This window comes from Polistes dominula, unplaced genomic scaffold (genome assembly GCF_049000335.1).
Source record: "Polistes dominula isolate Pdom_NZ unplaced genomic scaffold, Pdom_raw_medaka contig_241, whole genome shotgun sequence".
Classification (NCBI taxonomy): domain Eukaryota; kingdom Metazoa; phylum Arthropoda; class Insecta; order Hymenoptera; family Vespidae; genus Polistes; species Polistes dominula.
Window position 1 is genome coordinate 92,977 of NW_028300875.1, and position 24,657 is coordinate 117,633.

General features: G+C 30.7%; 4 protein-coding genes across 4 annotated transcripts; 2 read left to right on the top strand and 2 right to left on the bottom strand.

Annotated features, from left to right (window-relative positions):
• The first annotated feature begins 554 nt into the window (after nt 1-554).
• On the top strand, nt 555-3,541 carry LOC149033693 (uncharacterized). Its single transcript, XM_089171206.1, has 3 exons — nt 555-585; nt 1,261-3,045; nt 3,138-3,541. Exons 1-3 carry the CDS (start codon nt 555-557, stop codon nt 3,539-3,541), a joined length of 2,220 nt encoding a protein of 739 aa, XP_089027332.1.
• Nucleotides 3,542-4,376: 835 nt separating this feature from the next.
• Nucleotides 4,377-6,185, bottom strand: LOC149033694 (uncharacterized). The gene is given in 3 exon segments (XM_089171211.1): nt 4,377-5,176; nt 5,838-5,945; nt 5,948-6,185. Coding segments are annotated over 3 exon segments (1,146 nt in total).
• Nucleotides 6,186-6,229: 44 nt separating this feature from the next.
• On the bottom strand, nt 6,230-7,169 carry LOC107073322 (uncharacterized). The gene is made up of 5 exons (XM_089171222.1): nt 7,062-7,169; nt 6,794-6,850; nt 6,478-6,752; nt 6,349-6,385; nt 6,230-6,292 (listed from the first exon to the last, which is right to left on the bottom strand). Exons 1-5 carry the CDS (start codon nt 7,167-7,169, stop codon nt 6,230-6,232), a joined length of 540 nt encoding a protein of 179 aa, XP_089027348.1.
• A 14,530-nt stretch (nt 7,170-21,699) lies between these two features.
• Nucleotides 21,700-23,390, top strand: LOC107073319 (uncharacterized). Its single transcript, XM_015333913.1, is given in 3 exon segments — nt 21,700-21,960; nt 21,962-23,278; nt 23,280-23,390. Coding segments are annotated over 3 exon segments (1,689 nt in total).
• The last annotated feature ends 1,267 nt before the right edge of the window (nt 23,391-24,657 follow it).

Sequence of the window (24,657 nt, forward strand, 5' to 3'; positions counted from 1 at the left end):
ACTTAAGGATGCTAAATGCAATTTCATAAGTACTCTGCTTTTTATCAGGTAATAAAAAATAACAAAATGGGACAAATCTACTATTCTTTACATAATATATTACAAAAAGCTGATAAAATGACCTTGGGCAAGCATAAAAAGTTCCATCAACCGCAAAAGTATTCGATAATTTTGCTTCATTTAGATTCTTTGAACTCCAACATGCTATTAAACGTTTACTATTAAGTTTATAATTATCATAATGTATAAACTTTTCACCTAATCGTATTACCAATAGTTCATCAGGTATATCATAGTTATTAGAAAAGCTATATGTAGGATGGCTGATCTTAGATATCATGTTTTGTTATGGATCTAATCTTATTCTGAAGCATGTGTTTAGGAAATAAATATATAAACACTAATAAACAAATAAATATGTTTAATCCCAACACTATAATTTCCTGAAATATTATTCTTTACAGTTCCGTAATCTCCGGAAGAAATTACACGCGAATATCGAACTCCGGAAGGAATATGAACAGATTACACATAAATACATCGATTTAGGATATATGTCGATCGTCAAAAACGAACCTATAGGAAGTAGCTATCTTCCCCACCACGCGGTTATCAAATCAGCTAGCACGACAACAAAGGTACGGGTCGTATTCGACGCCTCCGCGAAAAATGATAAGAAACTTTCTCTCAACGACACCTTATTAGTCGGACCTACAATACAAGACACATTAGTAGAACATTTATTACGATTCCGGACATATCGGTACGTATTAACAGCGGATATTGAGAAAATGTATCGGCAAATATGGATTCATCCAGACGATCGTCAATATCAACGGATATTTTGGTGACATAACGAACAGATTCGCACGTTCGAACTTAATACGGTAACATTCGGAATAGCGTCAGCACCGTTTCTTGCCATACGAACCATCAAACAACTCGCGAAGGATAAAGGGGCTAATTATCCACTCGGAGCCGAAATACTTAACCGCGATCTATACGTAGACGACCTCATTACGGGAACTAATAATATCGAAACCCTCGGAAGGATACGCGATCAGACTATTAAAATGTTAAAACGAGGCGGTCTTAATATATGACAGTGGGCGTCTAACTTCCGACCGGTACTCGAAAATTTAGACATAAAAAAAAAAAAAATCGATGTCGAGCTCTGCTCTGAGGAAAATCCTATTTTAAAGACACTCGGTATTTCATGGAACGCACATCATGATTGATTAATTTACTCCGTTGCGCCAGTAGATATTCGCGAAAGAATTACCAAGCGACGAATTTTATCCGAAGTCGCAAAGATCTTTGATCCATTTGGACTTCTAGGACCCGTCATTCTAACAGCCAAAATCTTCATCCAAGATTGCTGGAAAACACACATCGACTGGGATGAATCGGTACCCAATACGTTACACACCTCGTGGATAAAGTTCGCAGAACAATTGACATTAATTGACAGTTTAACGATAGAAAGACGCATCACACTCGACGACCCGATTGACGTGCAGGTGCATGGTTTTTGTGACGCGAGTCAATCTGGTTACGGCGACTGCTTATATGTAAGATCGCGAGATAAATTCGGTAACACATATGTACGTCTACTTTGCGCGAAAGGTCGTGTCGCTCCCCTTAAGGATACCACTATACCACGTTTAGAGCTATGCGGAGCATTAGCACTCGCGCGATTATATAGAGAAGTCCGAACTGCCGGCGGATTGAAACCTGACAAGATAACCTTTTGGTCCGATTCGATGATTGTACTGGGTTGGCTGAAAAGAGACTCCAATACGTTAAAATTATACACGGCGAATCGCGTGCGCGAAATACATGATATCTGTGAAAATATCACATGGCGACATGTGCGATCCGAGGACAACCCAGCGGACGCTTTATCTAGGGGACAACTTCCGCGCGATTTTTTGAGGAATGAGGCATGGTTCCATGGACCACCTCGGCTCGCGCGAACAGAGACTGAGTGGCCAAACCCGACGGAAGGGGAAATTCTCGAATTACCGGACGTAAAGGGATTGTCGGTTTTAACGACGCGAATCGAATCCGGAAATGTATTTCAGCGATTCTCCGATTACGCGCGATTATTGAAAATTGTAGCTCGATGCCGACGATGGCTTAAAACTAACTCGTATAAGGGAGAATTGTCGACGGCGGAAATAACAGAAACGGAACGACGCGTTTTAAAGATCGTACAAGGCGAACAATTTCACGCCGAAAGGGAAAGAGTAGAAACAGCGGGGGGAGTCAAGAGCACAAGACTAGCCGCGTTAGATCCGATCCTCGACGAAGAAGGCTTAATTCGAGTGGGGGGCCGACTTCGAAACGCGAATTTAAGTTTCTATGAGAGATGTCCGATATTATTGCCCTCACATCATCACGTCACCGATCTCCTTATCCGAAAATTCCACGAACAAAATTTTCACGCTGGCATACAGACTACCCTCTATGCTCTTCGACAACGGTTTTGGCTTCTCGACGGTAAGAATCAAGTACGAAGAATCGTACGTCATTGCGTGCGTTGCATTCGATTCCGTGCATCCGGCATCCGATATGAAATGGGGGATTTACCAGGCTCTCGAGTGCAGGAAACCACTGCATTCTCCCATGTCGGAGTAGATTTTTTCGGGCCGATCTACGCGAAGGAAAAGAAATACCGTAATAAGGGTCGCGTTAAAATATACGGGTGTATCTTCATTTGTATGACTATAAAGGCGGTACACATTGAATTAGTCAGCGATCTGACTACAGATGCTTTCTTGGCCGCGTTCAGGCGATTTGTGGGTCGAAGAACTGTTCCAACTCACGTTTATTCTGATAACGGAACCAACTTTGTCGGGGCTAATAACCAGTTAAGGGAGCTATACGCCCTGATGGAATCGAACGAATTTAAAACTAAGGTCCGTTATTTCGCGATAGATCATAGGATATCGTGGCATTTCAATCCACCCCTCTCACCTCACTTTGGCGGTTTATGGGAAGCAGCGGTCAAATCTTTCAAACATCACTTTAAACGGGTCGTCGGTGAACTTCTCTTCACGTATGAAGAACTAACTACCTTCGCGATCGAAATCGAAGCTATTTAAATTCACGCCCATTATGCCCCATCTCGTCAGATCCGAATGACGTGACAGCACTAACACCCGCACATTTTTTAGTTGGAAGACCTATTACGACATTACCGGAGGAAGATTATGTTCAAACTCCAGCCAATCGACTGTCCTCCTGGAAACATATCACGAAAGTGCGACAAGATTTCTGGCGACGCTGGCATATTGAGTATCTACGAGAACTGCAGAAACGACAAAGGTGGATACAACCCAAGCAGAAAATCGAAAAGGATACCGTCGTCGTTCTCATCGACAAGAATCAACCTTGCATGAGATGGCCGTTAGGCCGGATCGTGAACATACATCCAGGAAAAGACGATGTAGTACGGGTGGTCACCGTGAAGACGGTCCACGGAATTGTCAAGCACAATGTAACAACTATTTGTTCATTGTTAAATCATTGTCTTTAAGACCCAACGGTTCCCTTGTACGTACAAGAAAGTCGCCTGGCCAGCGATAATTCGAGAATGCTGACTAAGTCAGCAAAAATACGCTGAGCGATTCAGCGAATACGTCTAGCGTTATATCGTACACAATCAAATGAACATGTTCGATAACTTATACAACTAGCGATGTACTTAACTGATTCAATGACCTAGGTCGAAAGTATTGTAAATCGATGATAATAAGCGCACAACACAACACATGTATTAAGAATATCATTGATCGTTACACTCTCAACGGGGGGGAGTATGTACGATCCAAAAGGATCATACGGTAATTAGCAGTATTCAAAATTCGCGCGCATCCACCTTCATCGATTAAAGGTCTCGATCGATACTCATGGTGAGCATCGATCAACTACTAGTAACTACCGAAGCGCCCCTCTAGTCACCCCCACCTCTCGCCTCCCCACTTCTTACACCCAGTCCGTACGCCCTGCGGGGCCAGTACAAAAGGACATTCTTCCAGTCCATTATAGAAAGCCTGTGAATACATATCGAAATCAAAGGAGTTAAGTTAAGTTAGTTAAGGAACGTAAGCGAAGCGAGCGAGAGGTGAGATCTTTCCATTATATACATTTTATATCGACGGTATTTTCCCGCGTGGTAATACTACGTGGTGGACTCTCATTTTTATAATTAAACAACATCCAGGGTTTTTATGCCGCAAGGCTTTTCCCTGACGAGCCAATAAAAAAAGGCATTGTTTCTTTGTTTGGCTCAACCACGTGTTTTATTTTACACCTTAATCTAATCCTTTATTCTCCACTTCATAGCATATAAGTAATGATCAGAGGAATTTTCATTGAAGAATCTTTTGGTCAGAACAGGTGCCTCCTTTTTTTTTAAATTCTCTAAACACAGGAATTGGTTTTTTGATCTGATCAGTTGTGGCTTTGATTTCTTCAGAAAAGTTTTTTATCGCAATGTAATACAAATTATTCTTTATATTTGTAATTACTCCATTCTCGTTATTGATACATACTTCTTCCCCTATGTTAAAATATCTATCACAAAAATCTGCTTGTACTTCATATTTACGATCATTATCCTTGTCATAAATCGTAATAATATTCCCAAGACTACTTTGAACGACTCCTTGGGTCCCAATAAGTTCACCTCTAGTAACCTTTACCTTTTCATCAGATTCAAATTTTTTCCTAACATTGAATGACTCAAGCTCCTCAAAATTAGGCTCCACCTCAAGATCCACAGTACTTCTTAGAACCTCCTTTTCCAAGTAACCATTTACATAAATGTCTCTTCTATAGATAAACGTGTCTTTGTCTTGCTTGATAGCCTCATCTTTGTATTCAAGTGGATTAAACAATTTTTTGACACTATTAATTCTAGGAATTATTCTTATTTTAATCATATCACCTTCGGTATCAATCACCTGTGCAAGATCTCCTTTATATTTACCCTTTCTTATTCTACCAAACTCTACATTTCTATAATTGTTTTTGTACGTCAAAGCTGCAATCATCTCCTCTTGTGGAAAGATAGAGATTTTATTTTTATTAATCCCTCTAGTCTTACCAAAGGAATCTAGTACACTCTGTTTTTGAAAAGCTTGAATATAGATATATCCTTTTAAACCATCTGTACGATCCGAAAGGATCGTACGGTGATTAGCGGTATTCGAAACTCGCGCGCATCCGCTTCCATCGATTAGGATTCTAGATCGATACTTACTGTGAACATCGATCTACCACCAATAACTATCGAAGCGCTTCTCTCGCTACCCCCGCCTCTCGCATCCCCACTTCTCGAGCCCTAATACGTACGTCCTGCTGGGCCAGTACAAAGGGGCATTCTTTCTATTTTTCACCGGACGCCTACGACTACACATCTTGAGGGATTATAGAGGCTTTAAGAATTCACAAAGGACAACGAAGAGAATCTCCTAATCTTCAAAATTCGTGAAAGTGAGCCCATTCCACATCACAACCCTTAAGGTTGTGATCGCTATATTTGCGGATTGCGAGAGGTGAGATCTTTCCAATATATATATATTTCACATCGACGGTATTTTCCCTCGTGGTAACGCCACGTGGTACCTTCTTATTGTATAATCAAGTATTCATCCAGGGTTTTTATGCCGCAAGGCTTTTCCCTGACGAGCCAATAAAAAAGGCATTGTTTCTTTGGTTGGCTCAATCACGTGTTTTATTTTACACCTTAACCTAACCCTTTATTCTCCACTTCATAGTATAAACCAATTGCCAGAGGACTCTTAGTTGAGGAATTTCGGCCATAACACCATCTTTAGCTACGATACTGCATACATTAGGCTTATTATGGATAATTCTAAGTGCAATTTCTTTTTCTGCTCCTCTTTTGACACGTACAAGAAACAAACGTGGAGAATAATTTTTGGAATAAGTTGTGATTGCATAAGACTTTCTTCAACAGTCTCGTCCGTATCAAAATTGTCCTTCTCATTTAACTCTTTTTCTATAGTTGCATACTTTTCTTCTAGCTTTACCGCAATGTCAACAAAATTAGAAACAGGTATTCTGTCTACAACATTGTCTAAATCTTCTGATTCAATATCAGACTCATCTTCTGAAGCTTCAATACTAAGATATTTGCTAATTTTTTTAGCCATTGTAAGGGGCAAAAAAATAATTTAAACAAAAATCAAAATTATGTTTAAAGACGACTATATGTCAATGATTTGATAAAAAAGCAAATTAATAAAGGAATGAAATTTCTCTAAAATAAAAGATTTTGTAATAATTCTGAGAAGTATAAAACTTTAAGTAATTTACCTTTGTATTACATTGATTAGTAGTCTTTACAAAATACCTAAAAAAATTAGAACACGAGTACGATACATAATTCTTTAATTTTTTATCATTTCAATTGAACCATTCATTTTGTTTTTCCAAACTACAAACTTGTTTCGCATCTTTTCTAACTCCTCATTTGGCAAACATCTTGGTAAAATAGTGTTGAAATATAAAATGTTATTACATTCATCAATCCATCCTTTAAGGAGACCCAAACCGAAAGCCTTAAGAACAAATCCATGAATTTTATCTTCATCGATGAAGAGTTCTTCATTAATCTTTTCAAAGGTAACTTTTCTTTCTGTTTCTTTAAAACAAAGATTAATCAGTCCAATCAGATATGCTTTTTCTTTTACCACATCCTTCCTTTCACCGAACATTGTCTGAAAATGTTTTTCATTTTCTTTTATTAGTCTAATATTACCTTCCTGTACTGCAACGTAAATTGTTTTGAGAGTTTCATCAATTTTACTAAAAATATCTAAAGAAAAAACTTCAATAAAATTAAAAAAATTCTTGCTCATAAGAGAATAAGCAGCCAAATCCTTAATATATGTCTCATCGTTTGACATTTTAACATACTTAAGCAAGTAATCAACACAATACTCAATGTTTCCTATTCTTAAATAATATTTATATCCAAGAAAATTATAGAGACAGAAGACATTCTGAGGTAATTGCATATTCCTTACCTCATATAATTTTCTCTCAACATCATCTAAACTGTTTAAATCTACAAGATACACGCATTTTTGAAGCTCCAAGTTAACAACCTGTATTTCAAAAGGATCGGAATACATATTGCAGTCTTTTATAGATGCAATAGAGTTATCAATTAGCTCAATCCCCTTTCTAAAATCAAGAAATTTAAAGAGCTGTAAAGAAGTTCTAGTGACAGATGTTATATGGTATTGTGCTAAATTTTCTAGATATAAACTCAATAAAATGTTTATGTTTCCTTGTTTACTTGACTAGCAATTTCAACACACATCTGATCCCATTTTCTTTTGTCCTTCAATTCCTTTATTTTATCTAAAGACATTAAGGGTGGTAAAATATTTTAGTTATGACAAATAAAAATTTCTAAAATAGATTTAAGGATATTTCAAAGTTATAAACAAGACTCATTGGATTAACGCTTTTGTTTTTTTAAATAATATAACTCTTGTTTATTAGGTTTTCTAAGGGGATGAGAAATACCTTGAAAGCTTAATGCTTACTTGTTATTTAAGGATGTATAAATAAAAAAAGCTGAGAAAAAAAATTTTTTTATGATAGTGGCTTTAATCTATTTATTGTTGTTTATTAATCACTGTAACACGAGCTCATGTCCATATAAATGAGTAGCTTAATCCAATGATTAATAAATATGTTACGACCAAAGGACTCTTCAATGAAAATTCCTCTGATCATTGATTGTATGCTATGAAGTGAAGAATAAGGGATTAGGTTAAGGTGTAAAATAAAACACGTGATTGAGCCAAACAAAGAAACAATGCCTTTTTTTATTGGCTCGTCAGGGAAAAAGCCATGCGGCATAAAAACCCTGGATGTGGTTTAATTATAAAAATGAGAGTCCACCACGTGGTATTACCACGCGGGAAAATACCGTCAATATAAAATGTATATAATGGAAAGATCTCACCTTTAGCTCGCTTCGCTTACGTTCCTTAACTAATTTTACTTAACTCCTTTGATTTCGATGTATATTCACAGGCTTCCGATAATGGACTGAAAGAATGTCCCTTTGTACTGGCCCAGCAGGGCGTAGGCACTAGGGGATGGAGAAGTGGGGTGGCGAGAGGTGGGGGTAGCTAGAGGGGCGCTTCGGTAGTTACTGGTGGTTGATCGATGCTCACGATGAGTATCGATCTAGAATCTTGATGGAGGTGGACGCGCGCGAATTTTGAATACTGCTAATTACCGTATGATCCTTTCGGATCGTACAAAATAGTCACATAATCTATCTATCTCCCAATATTGTTATTATTGAGGCGGGATGGTCACATTGAAATAATCCACCAGGTAAGTATTTTCAACACTTTCCGGTCTAGGTGGTTTAAGATGATATTCAATCCTCTCCAAAAGTCTAATGATTAAGTGCTTATCAAAAAATTGTTGCTGTATTAACTTCTCTTTCTTGAAACCTCTTTTATACAGCTATGATTACTTCTTAACGACTTAGATGAGATCTATCTTTTACTTAGTTACAAGAAATATTTAACTTTCATAGAAATGACTGTCTTGTTTTATATTTAATTAAGAGGTAATTTTTTAAAAATTTGCTTCTAGCTTCATTGACAGCTTGTTTTGTGTGCTTTTACATACGCAGTCACCATTTTTAATTCATCATATATTTATGTTCCTACGCAGACGCCTGTTAATAGGCTATAGTTTTAACCTAAAAAATATTATCATAATGTTGAATGTGTGATCAAATACACCTACTAAAGACACAAACTCTCAAAAATGGTTTTGTAGCATATTTGAACAGGTTTTTTTTCAAAAATCTCCATCCCCGGTCCATAACTTAAAAACTCATGTATTTGTTTTTTTATTTTTCCTGATCTGTTAAATGAAGAAAAAAGAATCGATTTCTTGTGTTATACAACTATTTTTGTTTATATTTTAATTTTTCCTTTCAAGAAAAGGCTGTTTTAATTTAAACATAGAAGCCATCTTATATGTTTAAACCCCTATTTCCTTTTTATTTTGGAGGGCCTTTAAAAATTCTTAAATTTAGTCTAATTTCAGTACTCTGATAAATAATTTCGTTTAACTCAACGAAAACATTCCTTTAAAGCTCTAAAATCACGGAATCAATTGAAAAATTAGGATGTTAAAGCTTAGAACTCATAAGAAACATTTATGTCTTTTTTTTAAATTTTAAAAATAAGCACTTGATTTTACCTAACTATCTCCTTGAAATTAACAAATATAACCAATAATATAACTTAAATCTAATTTATAATGTCTATGTCATTTTCAAATAAAATTTAATCAATCATAATTTTTTTTATTTCTTTAAACTTAACTTTATTCATTTTAGGATTAATTAATCAAAGAAAATATAAGTATAACTTTTTAAAAAGACCCCATGAACTTTAATTTATTGATGGACATTCTGTTATTAGAGAAGCAAAGATCATTTCCTGATAACTATGATCCTATTTCTGAAATGAAAAGTTTCCTTGACTCGCCTTTACTTTGTAATCATATATTGGATACGCTTAAAGAAAGAATTCTTCCAACCATTGAAGAAATCCATAAAGATCACATGTTTATATTAAAGTAGAAGTTGATGATAGAAATATTGGTATCTACGTAAATAATACGCTAGTTTTGGACAATAACTCAATATTTTCATGTCCTGATGAATTTAGGTTTATTACTGAAAAAAATATAAAGAATGCGACTCTCAAATGCATAACAGAATATGCAGAAGATCGTAACGTAATTCTTAATTTTCACGCTCTTAAAACAAGTACTATTCTTACTAAAGATTGCTTAGATGGGATTTCTGTATTTATTACAGAACTAAGATCTAAAGAAGTTGCAGTTAAAGAGATTGAGGAAGAGGATATGTTTCGATTGAAAAGGAATAATAATTATTTACAAGTATTTCAATATTTCTACAAAAAGGATAATAAATGCTATTGTGCTTTTATAAAAAGCTATAACTATCGGATACTTAATTCTTTTTATGATTTACCATCTTTATACTACTTTGTAAAGAGTATTCCTCATGAAATAGAAAAAGGGCATATTGAAACACTTAAAAGTTTATCTAGCAGCACCAATATGTTTATTAAGGGGGAAGAATATATACTTTACGTGGTTAAAAAGGCAAATGATCTTTTAAACTTAGGGTCGTTTTTTGAAATTTTTTTACAAAGATAGGATACAATAATTTTTTTATGTGTTATGTTTTTTTGTATGAAAATTCGCCTGAATTTGTGCAATTTTGCAAAAGTTATTGTGAAAAATTCTATTCTAGTAAAAAACCATTTTTTTATAGAAAACTTACAGAAACAGCAGATGAGTCAAAATCCTTTTTATGCGAAAAAACTGGGAGAAGTTATTATATACTTCGATCTTTTTCAGTTGAACAAATTGGAAAATCCGAAATAAGCGTAGATAAATTTGAAAAAGAACTACAATTGTTTTTTAGCTATCTTCATGAAGAACACAACAAATATATCTTAAGCTTTGAAACAAAATTTCTTGAAATAATGGACTCAAAAATCTTAAAAGAAGTCAAATCATTGTTTATTAAGTTTAAAAGGAAAGCTAACTTTATTATTAATCTATTTAGTTTAGAAAAACAAGAAAGCTTAAATAATTTTTATCGATATGAGCTCAATAAGAAATTAAAAGAAATATTATCCGAAGAGGAGATTAATTTAATTTACTAATCATCAAGATCGTATTAAAGTTTTTGGTGGAAAATTTTTGTTTATTCTATATTTTTTTTTGTAGAAAAAGTATGACATACTAAGATGTCCATGTAAAATTAAAAGATAATAAAAAAAACTTTTATGCTTTGATTGATTTTTTAATAATGAATTACATCGAGATCAGTTAAATTTTTATTAAAGAAGTTTAGATTAAATTAAAACAAAGGAAAAAGAACTTTTGTAAGAAATATTTACTATAACCTCTCTAAAATCCTGATGAATAATTTACTGAATCATTTATTTGTTTTCTGTAATTTAGCAGTCGCAAATTTTTTCGAATTAAAAAAATATATATTTTTATTGCAGAATGAGAAGCTTTGATTGGTTTGGTCAATTATAGGTCGCGAGGGAAAATTACTGGTCGCGCGGGAAAATTCAATGATGTGTTATGACGTGTAAAAGAAAAAATTAAAAAAAGAACTTCTTTTAGAACATTTAAATAATTTATAAAAATACAGGTAAATTAATTAGTTTAAATCTTTTAGCAAGTGAAAAAATATAAACTGAAAAGCAATCTTTTGTTTTTACTCGGAATGTGAATTTTCCTAGATAGTGATTAAGATGCCTATAATCGCTTAATCCTTTATTTCTTAGAGTAAGCTTTAATCTAGACCAAAGGGATTCAATTGATTGGGTGTTAGCTCTTGTTGCTGGATCAACAAAATTCCGGCTGTGATTTACAGAATAGTGTTTATAATCAGTGCTGGATGCAAACAGAGGCATTTAAGAACTCCAACAGTCACTATGAACTATAGAATCTTTAATTATACAATCTCTAATCACGTCTTTTAGTACCGATTTGCTCCTGTTACTAATCAGCCTAAGACAAAAGTTGTCCATGGCTCGTTCTATGCACTCAAATAACCATTGTGAATTTACGATCTTGCTTCTATTGTACTTTCGTTTACTTATGACAGTTTTATCAATTTCAACTACTCCATTGGCACCAATTTTATCGAAACGCTTATTACAGTACCTTGTACAAGCTTTTCTCAACACCCCAAAAAAAGAAACAACCTTTGGTTTCGAATAAAACCCCGTACTTTAAACATCTTTAGCATGCTCGTCTTCAACAAATAAGACCACCAACTGCAAAAGCTCATACAATGAAAAGCGCATGTCAAAAAAATACGTTCCCCATCTTATTGATTTAGTGGAAGAACATTTTTTGAATTTAAAAACTTCCTTATCAAAATTTTTTTTGCTTTATTTACATTCATTCTTACTTTACATATTTCACAATCAAATGAATAATTTAAAACTCCTTCACTTCTCAACCAGTTATTCAGAACAGCCTGGTCTATAAAAGAATTGGATTTAAGCAAAATATAAATTTGTTCCAACTTGCTGCAATTCTTAGGTGAATTCATTAGTAAGGAAAAAACAGTAAATTTTTATAAATTATTTAAATGTTCTAAAAGAAGTTCTTTTTTTAATTTTTTCTTTAACACGTCATAACACATCATTGAATTTTCCCGCGCGACCAGTAATTTTCTCTCGCGACCTATAATTGACCACACCCGCTTTGATATTATTTTATTCTCATAGTTTGCAAGTTATAATTAAGCATGATACAATGAAAAATTGACAATAATTAAAGGATAATATAGCTGTTTTAAAAAATTTAGAAAAATGTATTCATAAAGTAAGTGAAGTTTTTAAGTGAAGATATGCTGGAGCTGTATGCTTAATTCTCTATGGTTATGATTTGGTTTCTGTTAGTCTTTCTGTGGAATTCTGCTTGTTGTATATTTGATTTTTCCACTGGGCTGTTTGTTGTTTTCTGTTAAGCCTTTCTTACAACATTTTTTATAGACTTATTAAAGTTAATTTACTTTATTATTTTATGCATTTATTATTTTTTGTTTTGCGAGTGACTGATTTAAAAATATTTTAAACCTTATTTTTCTACTTGTATCCGCTAATAGCAACTGTAAGCATTATCTTGTCTAAATACTAGAAACTAAATTTTAATTTTCTTTGATCTAATTTAATGTTTTCCACATGATTCATTTGCAATCAAAGTTTTTTAAATTTTGAAATTTTAATATGTATAAGACTATATCAATTAGCTTAAAGCTAGACAGCAGTTCTTTCGTAAACTAGAATAAATTGTTCAAAATAGTATAATTAGGACTAAATTACTTATCCAGTAGTATTTTCAGTAAAAATACAGCATATACTTTTGTAAGAATAGAAAATAGTTTTAAAAAAATATTAATTGATTTAAGAAAATAATTTTTAGTTTAAATTTTTTATTTCGATGGTTAAATAGAATATTAATGCTGATATACAAAAATAAGTTTATGATGAGGTTGGAAACATGTTAGTACAAGCAAAAAAAATAATAACAAATTTTCGTGATTATTGAGTTAAAGCTTGTGAAATTTAAACTTTTCCTTGAATTTTAAATAATTCTTTGATAAAAAGACTTCTCAAATTTTGTTTTGGTAAAAAAGAGCCGTGGATCTGAGAAAGAGCGTATCTCTACTTTAGGTTAAAAGAGATATCAAAATGGTAAAATATAAATATGATATTAAGTTGAAAAGGAGAAAGAAAAATTTATATAAGTTTTTTACCATTTTCTATGATGAAATTGATGATTTTTTTAACTTTAACTTAATTACAAAAAAAAATTTATTGATTTCAATAAAAATCAAAATCAAGAATTCCATTTCAAATTTTATAAAACGTTAAAATTTTTTATAATCCGCGCTTTTTAGGCATGCTGAATTTGTATCCTTATTTTTTAATTCTGTAATTTTTCCTTAAATTTTAATCTTTTTATTCAGTTTTCGTAAAAAAATTAAACTATTATAAATTTTTCTCCGTAAAAACTTTATTGTATTTCTAAAACAGTGATTACTTTATTAATTAAAATCACGGTATAATCCTTTTTAGAGCCGATAATCAAAACATCAAGATCTTAGAAATCTGTTTAGTTTTAACCTTTATTAATAATTTTTAGTCCTTCAAAGGATTTCTTAGAGTTACCAACTATATTATTTGTCTAACAAAGTTAAAATTTCAGTCTTTTACTAAACCAAAATTCTTATAGAGGTAAGTTTTTTATGGTAGAAAGATGATTATTTTACTTACTTTTTAGAAGTTAAGAACATCATTATGTTTATTTATATAATTTGTTTAGAATTACTTCTGTTTATTGCTTAAAAAAAGAAAAGAAAATTTAATAATATTTTAAAAAATAGTTAAAAGTAATCAATGAAATTTGATTTAATTAAATTTGATATGAATATGCTTTACAAATTTATTTGAAGTGAAGGATGCTTAAATAGAAATCTCTTAACCATTAATTAAACTTAATTTAGAAATATTACATTTATACCTTTCAGGATATATTATAAATTTGATAAAAACAACTTTTAAATTTTTATCCATGTATTTGAATATCTTATTTGAAATTTTATTACAACAAAAACAAAACTATTTCACAAGCGATTTTGATCCTATCTCTGAACTTCGAGATTTTGTTTCTTCCCCTATACTTTTTGATTGTGTAGAGAAAATGCTACATGATAATATTCTTACAGACATTGATAAAATTCACAAAGAACATGTGTATGTTAGAGTAGAAATTGCGGATGAAAGTATTAGCATTTATAAGGATGAAGAGGTAATCCTGGAAAATAGCTTAATATTTGTATACCCTGAGAGCCCTAAGTTTCTTCATGAAAAGACCATCCAAAGTTTAGTTGCTGAATACATTAGGGAATATATCACACGTCATAATGTTATTCTTAATTTTCAGACTGTTGAATCAGCTACAAGATTCACTAAAAGTTACCTAGATGAAGTAATTATATCCATAATAAATCTGTATGTGGTGAAATAACCATTGTAGTGGTTAACGAAGAGGACAAGTCCTGAGTGAGAGAAAAAGGTTATTTAGGACAGATGTTTCCATATTTTTACGAAAAAGATGATAAATATTATTGTGCTTATTTAAAAAGTTATCAACCATATGGTTTAACTACTCTTTCTGATATTCCGGCGCTAGAATACTTTGTTAAGCGTTTTTTCAATGAAATAAATGAGAACTGTTTCGAGCCACGTGAAAAATTGAAAGATAAAGACGGTAAAGTTGTTACTGACGATAGATATTTACAGTATATAGTAAGTAAGTTTATTGAGAGTTATGGTTCCGAGTTATTTTTTGAAAAATTCTTTACAAGGATAGGGTACAACAATTTTTTTAGGTCTTATATATTTTTGTTTAATATTTCAGATGAGTTTTTTAATCTTTGCAAGAAGTATTGTGCAGGATTTAGTGCTCATAAAAAGCCTATTTTTTACAAATTTGATCTAAGAAAAAACTATAGTTCGTTTACAATGGAAACTCCAGATGGTGAAGAGGAGATTGCCGATCTATTTGATATACCTCAAGTTTACAAAACTACACAAGAAATTAATCCATACGTTAAAGAGTTACATATATTCTTTTGTTATTTATTTGAAAATCATAAAGATCTTTTTATTCAACATAAGACAAAGCTCTTGGAAATAATGGAAGAAAAGATTGCATATAAACTGAAATCTCTTTCAGGTACTTTTACGAGAATAATTAAGCGTATTCTTCATCCTTTGGACTGTTAAAGAAATATTTGAACGGAATTCTTGTTATTAAGAAATAAATAACTTGACAATTTAAACAGTTCATAAATACTTTTTATAAATCTACAAAATTTTGTTTGATTACCAGCAGGACATTAAAGCCAGGTAACATACTGTGGTATAACTATTCCACATTATGATAAAATTTTTACTAAAAAATTTTATATAAATAAATTTTAATCTTTGGACCCAAGACCAAAGAATGGCAAATAAATGTTTTAAAAAAAAGGTAGTTTTTGGGCATACATGGACGAGCATCATAGAAGCATTTCTATGTTCTGGCCGACTTCCTGCAAGAAATTCCACACATACGTTGCTTAAAGTAAAACATATACATATTTTAAATTTCTAACAATATTACAGCGAAATAATCTGATATAAAATTTTTTAGTTTAGATAATGACATACACTATAATTGTCAGACAGTTTTCTTTAAGAAATACATTCTTACTTCAATTTTAGTTTAGAATAAACATTATGCATTAAAAGTTGTCATTAAAGTTATCATTTCTAACGATGTCCGATTTACAATTAAATTCTAAATTATCAAAATGATTTTGTTCTAGCATTAAAAGAAATGTAAATTTCACAAAAAAGGTGTTATGAAGTAAAAATCTTCCTTGTGTTATATAATTCATAAATTATTTTATAAAAATATCTAAAAATTTATTTAAAAATAAAAGATTTAAAAAATTTGAAAATTATTAAAAAAAACTTCATCCAAATCTAGGTCTTTTAGCTTTTTATGATATTCTTCAATATCATAACTTTATACTGTTTTCCCTCCTATTGGGCAGGAAATATAAATCGCTGAATTCTTATTGGCATATTTTCCCGCCAAAACTATATAAGGATTTTACCCCAAGGGGTATGATGCAATCAGCAAAAGGTCCAATTACGAATAAAAACTTTTTGGACTTGTTTTTGAGTGGTGGATACCACACTTTTTGAAAGCAGATTCAAATTTAAATCTTATTCTTGAAATATTTTTTGGTAATTTTTATTTTTACAGTTGATCGTAAAAATTGTCTTACTAAGCTCTTAAGAATTTATTTAAAGATTCTTTAAACGGATTTTAACATAACTTAATGATGTCATTCTTTTGTTATTGGTATAATTTAATTAAATTTCATGTGATTTATAAGAAATAATCTTATAATATATGATGTCTCAAGAACATTCTTATAGTTAAAAAGTATTCTTATATGTGTTACTAGTGGACTTATGAACGAAGATGTCTCTAAGAAATAATCTTTTAATATTTAATTAACATTTATTAATATTTCCTAAATATGTTTGTAAATAGTTTTTTACATCGGGTTTAAGATTGCAGATAAGATCAATTATGAAATATTTGGGTGTTACATTTCAGATGTAGACAAAGATCTGAGAGATTTAAATTTATAAATAATTTTTTTGTATGTTCGAACAATAACATTTATTTTTTATTTAATAAAGTAGTGTGTGGTAATAATTACCACATTTGAAAATAGTCCATTTTTATCATTTCTTCCTCTAGAATGTCCTAGAACAAATTTTATTATAAGAAATTCTACCCTGAGTTCTCAATTATAAAAACGAGAAATCTTCAGAGAACTCACATGGGAAAAGTCAATCTTTTAACGATAACCCCTGTTTCTTTTCCGGTATATCCATTGTGGAGAGCTTTTTTAGCTCTCGATGTTTACTCGGTTATAACGCCACATATTTTTTAGAGCTTTCAAAGTGATGAGATGTTAAAGTCTATTTAAAGGTTTATTTAACAAAATATCTCATTCTAAGATTAACGCTCATAATATTTTTGTTCCTTTTATTTTGTAGAAATTCACAAGGTTAATTACATCTTTATCCTCGATAGCTTAGGGTCTGAAAAAATTCAATTTGTGAGAAATAATTTAAAAAATGTTTTTTAGAAATTTCTTTGTCTTTTTGTCACATTCTTGGGTTAAAACCATTAGGAAGACTTTTTTACTGTCACAATTATTTTTAAGCAAAAAAATGTCAAGAATTTTGTTGTTGTATCGTCTTGTTTGAATAAATAAAAAAAATGGCAATTTTTTTGCAAATATTTTCTTGATTTAAGGAGAACATCTGACAAGATAACTTGTGAAATTTATATGTTTTCCTGAACTAGGAGTAAAGAGATTTTTAGTACACTACTAAAATTTATCCTTTAGTTTACAAAAATGTACGCTATTACTTAATTTGTTTTTATGACTAACTTAATTTTTATTAATAAATAAATTTATTTATATTTAAATTCGAAATAAATTTACATAGTAGAAGAGATTTTTAAAAATATCTTAATCTTTAGACAATTAAAAATAAGGACTGATGCATTTTATGCGAAATCAATTAATTTTTAAAGCTAAATCGTTTTATACATAAGTGACAACCCAAGGTAGAGTACGTCTTGAAAATGTTTTTTAAATCTGTTTTGGAGGACCTGCTGCTTTGGTAAATCAAGAATTTTGTGGATCTGGTAATTTTCAATGTGATCATCTCTTTTTATATGTCTGATCAATATTCTCTAGGTATTTATAGTTTATTCTAGAACAATCAGAATACATCAGAACATAGTGTTTAAAAAACTTAAACATTCTATAGGGAAACTTAATGAGCTTCTGCAAAACCAGTTACATTAGACTTAGTCTTGAACTTCTTATCTATATCATCAAATCTACATATTACTTTTACTAGAGCCGCAAAAGTTTTTTAATAAAAGACAGTTAGCACAAAGAATTAAGCAACAATGTTTTATATAAATTCTAAATATGCAAAAATAACATCCATAACGTCTAAACCAATACTTAGAGGAAAGTATAAATCTTTTTGTTTGACCTTAAACATATTTATGTTCTAAATCAAATTTGATCTTAACTTTTTTTCCATGCAATGTAGTCACTTTTTAATTAAAAATACGTCTCAAAAAATCTGAGGTTGATAACAAAATAAGTTCATCAAAACTTTTAAATCATAAAAATAATGATTTTAAAGAAAAATTTCGACGAGATAAACAAATTTTGATCTTCTTTTTGATTTTTTAATTCTTTGTTAATATTTATTTCACCAAAATAATATCCCAAATCCTATGAATCAAAAAGAAGACATTTTGAACAATGGGGGATTAGAAAATCTCACTAACTATACTATATTTAAAAGAAAAACACCAGGAAATAAAAAGTATAATCTTATAAACAAGAAATGTTTGGATATGTGGCATATGAAAATTGTCAAGAACAACAATCCCAAAATTAACTACAAGTATTGGGTATGTGTAGCAGGATACTTAAAGGATGGTACGTATATAGAATCTTCTCCTATTTTAGATGCTGAATCTCCTAGGGTAGTTGTTTCTGAAAATAGTCGGTATTACTTAAAGTATAATACAACTATACAGAAAAAATTACCTCCTCCATCTTTTAACGTCGATGAGCTTAATAAATTTTTAAATGGGTTTCCTAAAGACTGGAAGAGCATAATTAAGGAACAGATATCAAGAATTTATGGTAAAGATTGTGTGATTTCTCTGTCGACGGAGAAAAAAATATATGCGAATATCCAAAAAACGGACGAACTGTTTGATGTTTTACATAAGAATATTTTTGAAAATGGTAGTGATTCGAATCGAACAGTAAAGGCTCAGCATGTTGATTCTAATCATCACTTAGTGAAAGATCATTTAAAGAAACATAAAAAACTTCGGAATTTTTATCTTGATGATACCAACATTGAAATTAGTTCTTATAAAGGAATTTTTAAGAAAAGCTTTAATCAAAATCGCGTGGAAGAATTTAATAATGGCAGATATAACAGATCTGATACAGCAATAATGTTTTATAACCAGGAGGACATGTTTGCTAATAAGGACATTAAAGAAAATCGAAATAATAAAACCTCATTTTATCATGATGCAAATTATCAATGTGGAAGTAATAACCAATCGTACTATTCACCATACAAGAATTCTTATTTGCATGAAAAAAGTACTACTGAAAATCAGATCAATAATATGTGCAGATATCCAGAATCAAAAGATATTTCTATCAAAAATTCTAATACTTCCCATCCTTATGACGTTGGTCACCAGAAAACAATTCCTGGTGCGAAAAATTACTCTGAAAAAAATGAAAATGATCGTTCTGAAAGACATGATTTTGGTCAAAAGTTATTTACGGATAGAAAAAGGACTAATAGAAATGATTCAAAGAGTAAAAATTCGGTAAAACAATCAAATAAGAAAAAAGAAATCTTTAGAATTGAAAGACCTAATGATTCGGCGGTTGGAAAAGAAGTTAAAAGGCAAGACACAATCAATTCAAAGTATCCTATTATTAAAATTAAAGGGGCTGACATTGCAGTTGCAGACTTTTCAAAAAAGACTAAAGATTCTGACTATACATCTGCATCGTTTAAAAATACAGAGAAGAGAAAGTTTGTACTCGATGAGTTGGATGAAGATTCTGAAAAAGTGGAAAATTCCTCTGAGGATTCTAATAACTCTTCATATAAAAAAGAAGAAGCAATGAAACTAGGAGACAAAAAGATACTTTATGATGATATTATTCTCAATAAAAAAACGGTAGAGTTTAAGAATTCTGGGACAGAGAAAAATATTAAGTTAATAATAAATGAAAAAGATAACGATTTACCCATGTTGAACAGTTAAAACTTTAAAATTATGGAAGAAATAGGTGAGAACAAGAATGGTGGCAAGATTAATCTTGGTGTAGATTCAATTTATTACGGTAAGGAGGATCTTGAAAAAGAAGATTTTAAAAAAGAAGATACCTACCTAGTTGAAGATATGGTGTCTGAGCACGTTGAAAGCCATACTTTGAAGGAAAAGCAAAGAAAAGATGACCATATGGAATATGTTATCGGAAATGGAAACGAAAAAGTTATGCGGAGAAAGTTTAGGACTAAAAATCGTAAATCCATAGATATTTCAACAATTATAAATAGTTTGACTGAAGATGATATTAAAAATACATCACGCATCATAAATCCTGTTAAAAACAAAGATGAAGTGCAAGATCAAATGAGGAAAAATTTAACTGAGAAAAGTGTGTTCTTAAAGTATGAAAGTGAGGGCAATTCTTTGTTAGATAGTGAAAAAGCAAAAGTAGCTGATTTTGATGAGACAAAGCATGACGATGATAATGCTTTGGTGCTCGAAGAACCAGTTGATAAATTAAAATATGATTTAACATCTAACTTCTCTGAAAAAGAAGAGATAACCAGTAGTAAAGACAAAAACTTGGCAGATGATCCTAAGTCCGGCGATAATTATTTCGTTCTTGATGAGATTTTATCTGTAAATTTAGATTCTATTGAAGACTCATGTGAAACTTCTGTTTCTTGATTTTCAGATTGTTCCTTCAAAAGAAAAATTTGTAACCCTAGAAAGAAAAAAACTAAAAAATGTATGCCTAAAGATTTTAAGTTTATCGAAAAAAAATTAATGAGGGAAGAAAGAAGAACTTCTATGTCAGGAAGGACTGTTTTCTACAAAAGAGAGGAATAAGTAGTTTATCTATTTTAAACACTGCAGCACATTTGAATCCAAAATTTCCTGCTGTATTGTCTTTTTATGGTCTTGATTTCTGAGATAAGATTAAATTTTATAATGTTTTTTTTATACCCTTGTTATGTTTTTTGTTAAGGACTTTGTTCATAAAATACACTTAAGTCCTAGTTATCTCGGTCCTCAAATACAGTCATTAATCAAGGATTATCTTTATAAGACAATTGAAGGATCTTGTACCGATAGTGGTTACGTAATTTCGGTTTTGGATATTAATAATGTAAGTGAGGGTATTATTAGTTTTAATGGGTTAACAACATTTACCATTAAGTACAAAGCTCTTGTATTAAAGCCCTACAAAGGTGAGGTAGTAGAGGCTTCCGTTGTCGAAATGAATAAAATGGGAATTTTAGCCTCTGTTGGACCCTTAACCATTTTTGTTTCGAACCATCAAATTCCTCCAGATATACAAGACAGTGGTCTGGTTAAAGAGGCAGTCGTCAGGCTAAAAATCATTGGAACAAAAATTGATTCTTCCAAAATATATGCCGTTGGAACACTTAACGATGAATATCTGGGAATCATATCATAGAATGTTTATTTACAAAATACTAAATTATTAAATTTTTACATATAAAATTAACCCTTGGGTTAGAGTATTTGCTGTTTTACATTTTCCTGTTTATCCCAAATATTTTTTTGTTTTACCCCAACATGGATGATAAGCCTCTTGAGCCTCAAAAGAGAGAATTCCAATCGCCTGCTGCTTCATCAACAAAATATTCTTCAGACTCTCTGGAGTCATTATATTTGAAGCTAAAGAATTGGATTGAAGATTCATTGGACCTTTTTAAAAATGATTTGCTTCCACTTTTCTATCCTCTATTTGTTCATATTTATTTCGATTTGATTCAGCAAAACAAAACAGAGGAGGCAAAGGCTTTTTTTACAAAATATTCGGCAGACCATGAGAATAAAAAAAGAAGAACTCAAATATTTTAAAAGCATATACACACCTCAACACATTCATGAAAATAATTTAGCTTACACTTTTCGAACATCTAAATATTATCTTCCTATTGGAAGATACGCTTTTGATCTTCTTATTAATTTTTTGGAAGAAAATAATTTTACATATATCTTAAAAGTTTTGAACCAGTATTTAAATATTAATATTTACACAGGAACAAAAAATGAGGATAAACCGCAGGGGATTGATGATTGTGAGGTTGACTTAACTACATTTTTGGCGTCAAAAGAGTGTGAGGAAGCGATTTTAGCAGATGAACAGTATAAGTACGATCATTTAGAGGCATATGCCATTCAACTAAAAAAACAAAGAGAAGCAAAGGACAGAGACTCTACGATTAAACCAAATGCTTCGCAAATAATATCAGAAATTAAAAAATTGAAAGATCTTTGCAAAAGAGTTTCTGTTAATAAAAATAATCTTCCTAGTATTTGTTGCTATACAATTCATAATACTTATGAAGGGCTTACTGCTGCGGAGATAAGCACTGATTCTAAACTTCTTGCATGTGGATTTAAAGACAGTTTTAGAGATATTTTTTCTTTAACAAAAGAACCTCTTAGAAGACTTAAGAAAAGTTCTGATCTAGCAAAGACTGACATCAAAAATTTAGACAAGGAAAAGTTTGAAGAGGTTGGAAGCACGTATCGACTTATAGGCCATTCAGGTCCTGTTTATTGTGTTAAGTTTTTTTCTTCAAATAAATTTCTGCTTTCATGTTCTCAGGATTGTACGGTAAGATTGTGGAGCTTGGATTTGTTGACTCAAATTGGTGTTTATAAATCACATGTTTTCCCTATTTGGTGTGTGGATGTTGCTCCTAATGATTTCTACTTTGCAAGCGGACCTGCGAATAGACAAACGGTAGTATGGTCTGTTACAGGACAAAAGCCAGAAAGATTGTTTGTTACATCTCTGAGTGATGTTACTTCTATAAAGTTTCATCCTAATTCAAAATATCTATTTACAGGCTCTTCTGATCACAAAATTAGTATGCATGATATATCAAATGCACAATTGGTTAGGACTTTTCATGGGCATACGGATGCGGTCACATGCTTAGATATCTCTCACTGTAGAAAACTGCTTGTTTCAGGAAGTAAAGATAAGACCTTGATATTATGGGATATACAAAATGGAAAAAGCCTCATTAAATATATAGGACATGATAATGTTATTTTTTCAGTGTCATTTAGTTGGTATGGAACTATAATAGCATCATGTGATGCAGACAATTGTGTAAGGTTATGGGATAAGACGGATGCAAAAGGGTTTTTGTCTTGGAATTTTCTATACAAAGAATACACCACTGTATTGCATTAAATTTGGATATAGAAACATAATATCTACCACAGGACCTTTTATGGGTGCGTAAATTAAATAAAAGTTTTTAATAACAAAGTAACGTTAATTACATAACTTTAAATAAATTTTTATGTGAATAAGAACCTTATCATGATTTTATACCTGTGAGTTTGACAATGAAACATAGGGTTAGAAGTCTGATGTTTAAAATTAAATTTAAGCTTTTTCCTCAGGTTGTTAGAAAAAATTATTAAAAAATATATTTCTAACCTCCTTTACCAATTCTCACTACAATATTTTGTTTGGAGGTATCATATTCTAGATGAAAGCTTTGCTTTGACCGACAGTATAATTTTTATCAATACCTTTGTACAATGATATCTGTAAAATTTTTACTGAATTAAAATCTATTGTAAACAAAGTAAAAAAATCGACTAATCAGGGTAAACAACACATCAAAAAAAAATAAATAAGATTAATATGATGAGCTTTGTGTGGTTTTTTATGACAGGTGTATATTTAATTTTACAAAAATCATAAATGAAATATAGATGTTTTGCTTATTTAAAATTTATTTATTTCATAAACTTTTAACTAATTTAATTCTATTAAATTTTTGTACTAGGCAAAATTTATTTCATTGATATTACTTGGTAGAGATAATTCAACTGATCTACTTTACCATAGAATTTTTTTGATGTATACTTGTGCAATATCTCCTGAAATTAGGTTCTATAAAATTCAAAAAAATTTTACCTTTTATAAAAATCATATTTTATTATTATTATATTATTTTTTTATTATTTATTAATTATTTATTAATTATATTTTATTATTTTATAATTTATTATTATTATATTATTTTATTATTATTATATTTTATTTATTATAAAATTTAAGTCTTTTAATTCAGTAAAAATATAAGCATCTTTTATATTAGAAATCTTTTTAACACATTTTCTCAGTCTTACAAATAATTTATATTTTTTTTATTACATCAAATTTTTTGCAATAATTTAAAAATATTTGATGTTTATGACATAGAAATTAAAAAAAAAAATATATATATATATATATAAGCTATGTTTACTTAAACACACTAAGATGTAATCTTCCTTTTTATTGCAGTGTTTTCTTGATCCTAATCTTGTTTTGTCAGCAATTAAAGTTCAATTATTTTATTTTTATTAAAAAAATATATATTAAAATGTCTCAGATTATTAATTTCTATAAATCTTATTTTAATAGATGCTGTTGTAAAATTTACCTTTTTGTTTATAATCGTTAAAAAGTTATTCATTTTGTTTTTAATGTTTCCATCTTTAACACATTCTGAT

Bases quoted from the DNA above. Each gene is read 5' to 3' on its own strand.
- LOC149033693 (XM_089171206.1), top strand. From the start codon at position 555: ATGTCGATCGTCAAAAACGAACCTATAGGAA. The intron at 586-1,260 runs GTAGCTATCTTC...CCGTTGCGCCAG, and splicing joins CAAAAACGAACCTATAGGAA to TAGATATTCGCGAAAGAATT. The intron at 3,046-3,137 runs GTGAACTTCTCT...CCATCTCGTCAG, and splicing joins TCACTTTAAACGGGTCGTCG to ATCCGAATGACGTGACAGCA.
- LOC107073322 (XM_089171222.1), bottom strand. From the start codon at position 7,169: ATGTATTCCGATCCTTTTGAAATACAGGTTGTTAACTTGGAGCTTCAA. The intron at 6,753-6,793 runs GTAATATTAGAC...AAACATTTTCAG, and splicing joins TTACGTTGCAGTACAGGAAG to ACAATGTTCGGTGAAAGGAA. The intron at 6,293-6,348 runs GTAAATTACTTA...CTTTTATTTTAG, and splicing joins CTAATCAATGTAATACAAAG to AGAAATTTCATTCCTTTATT.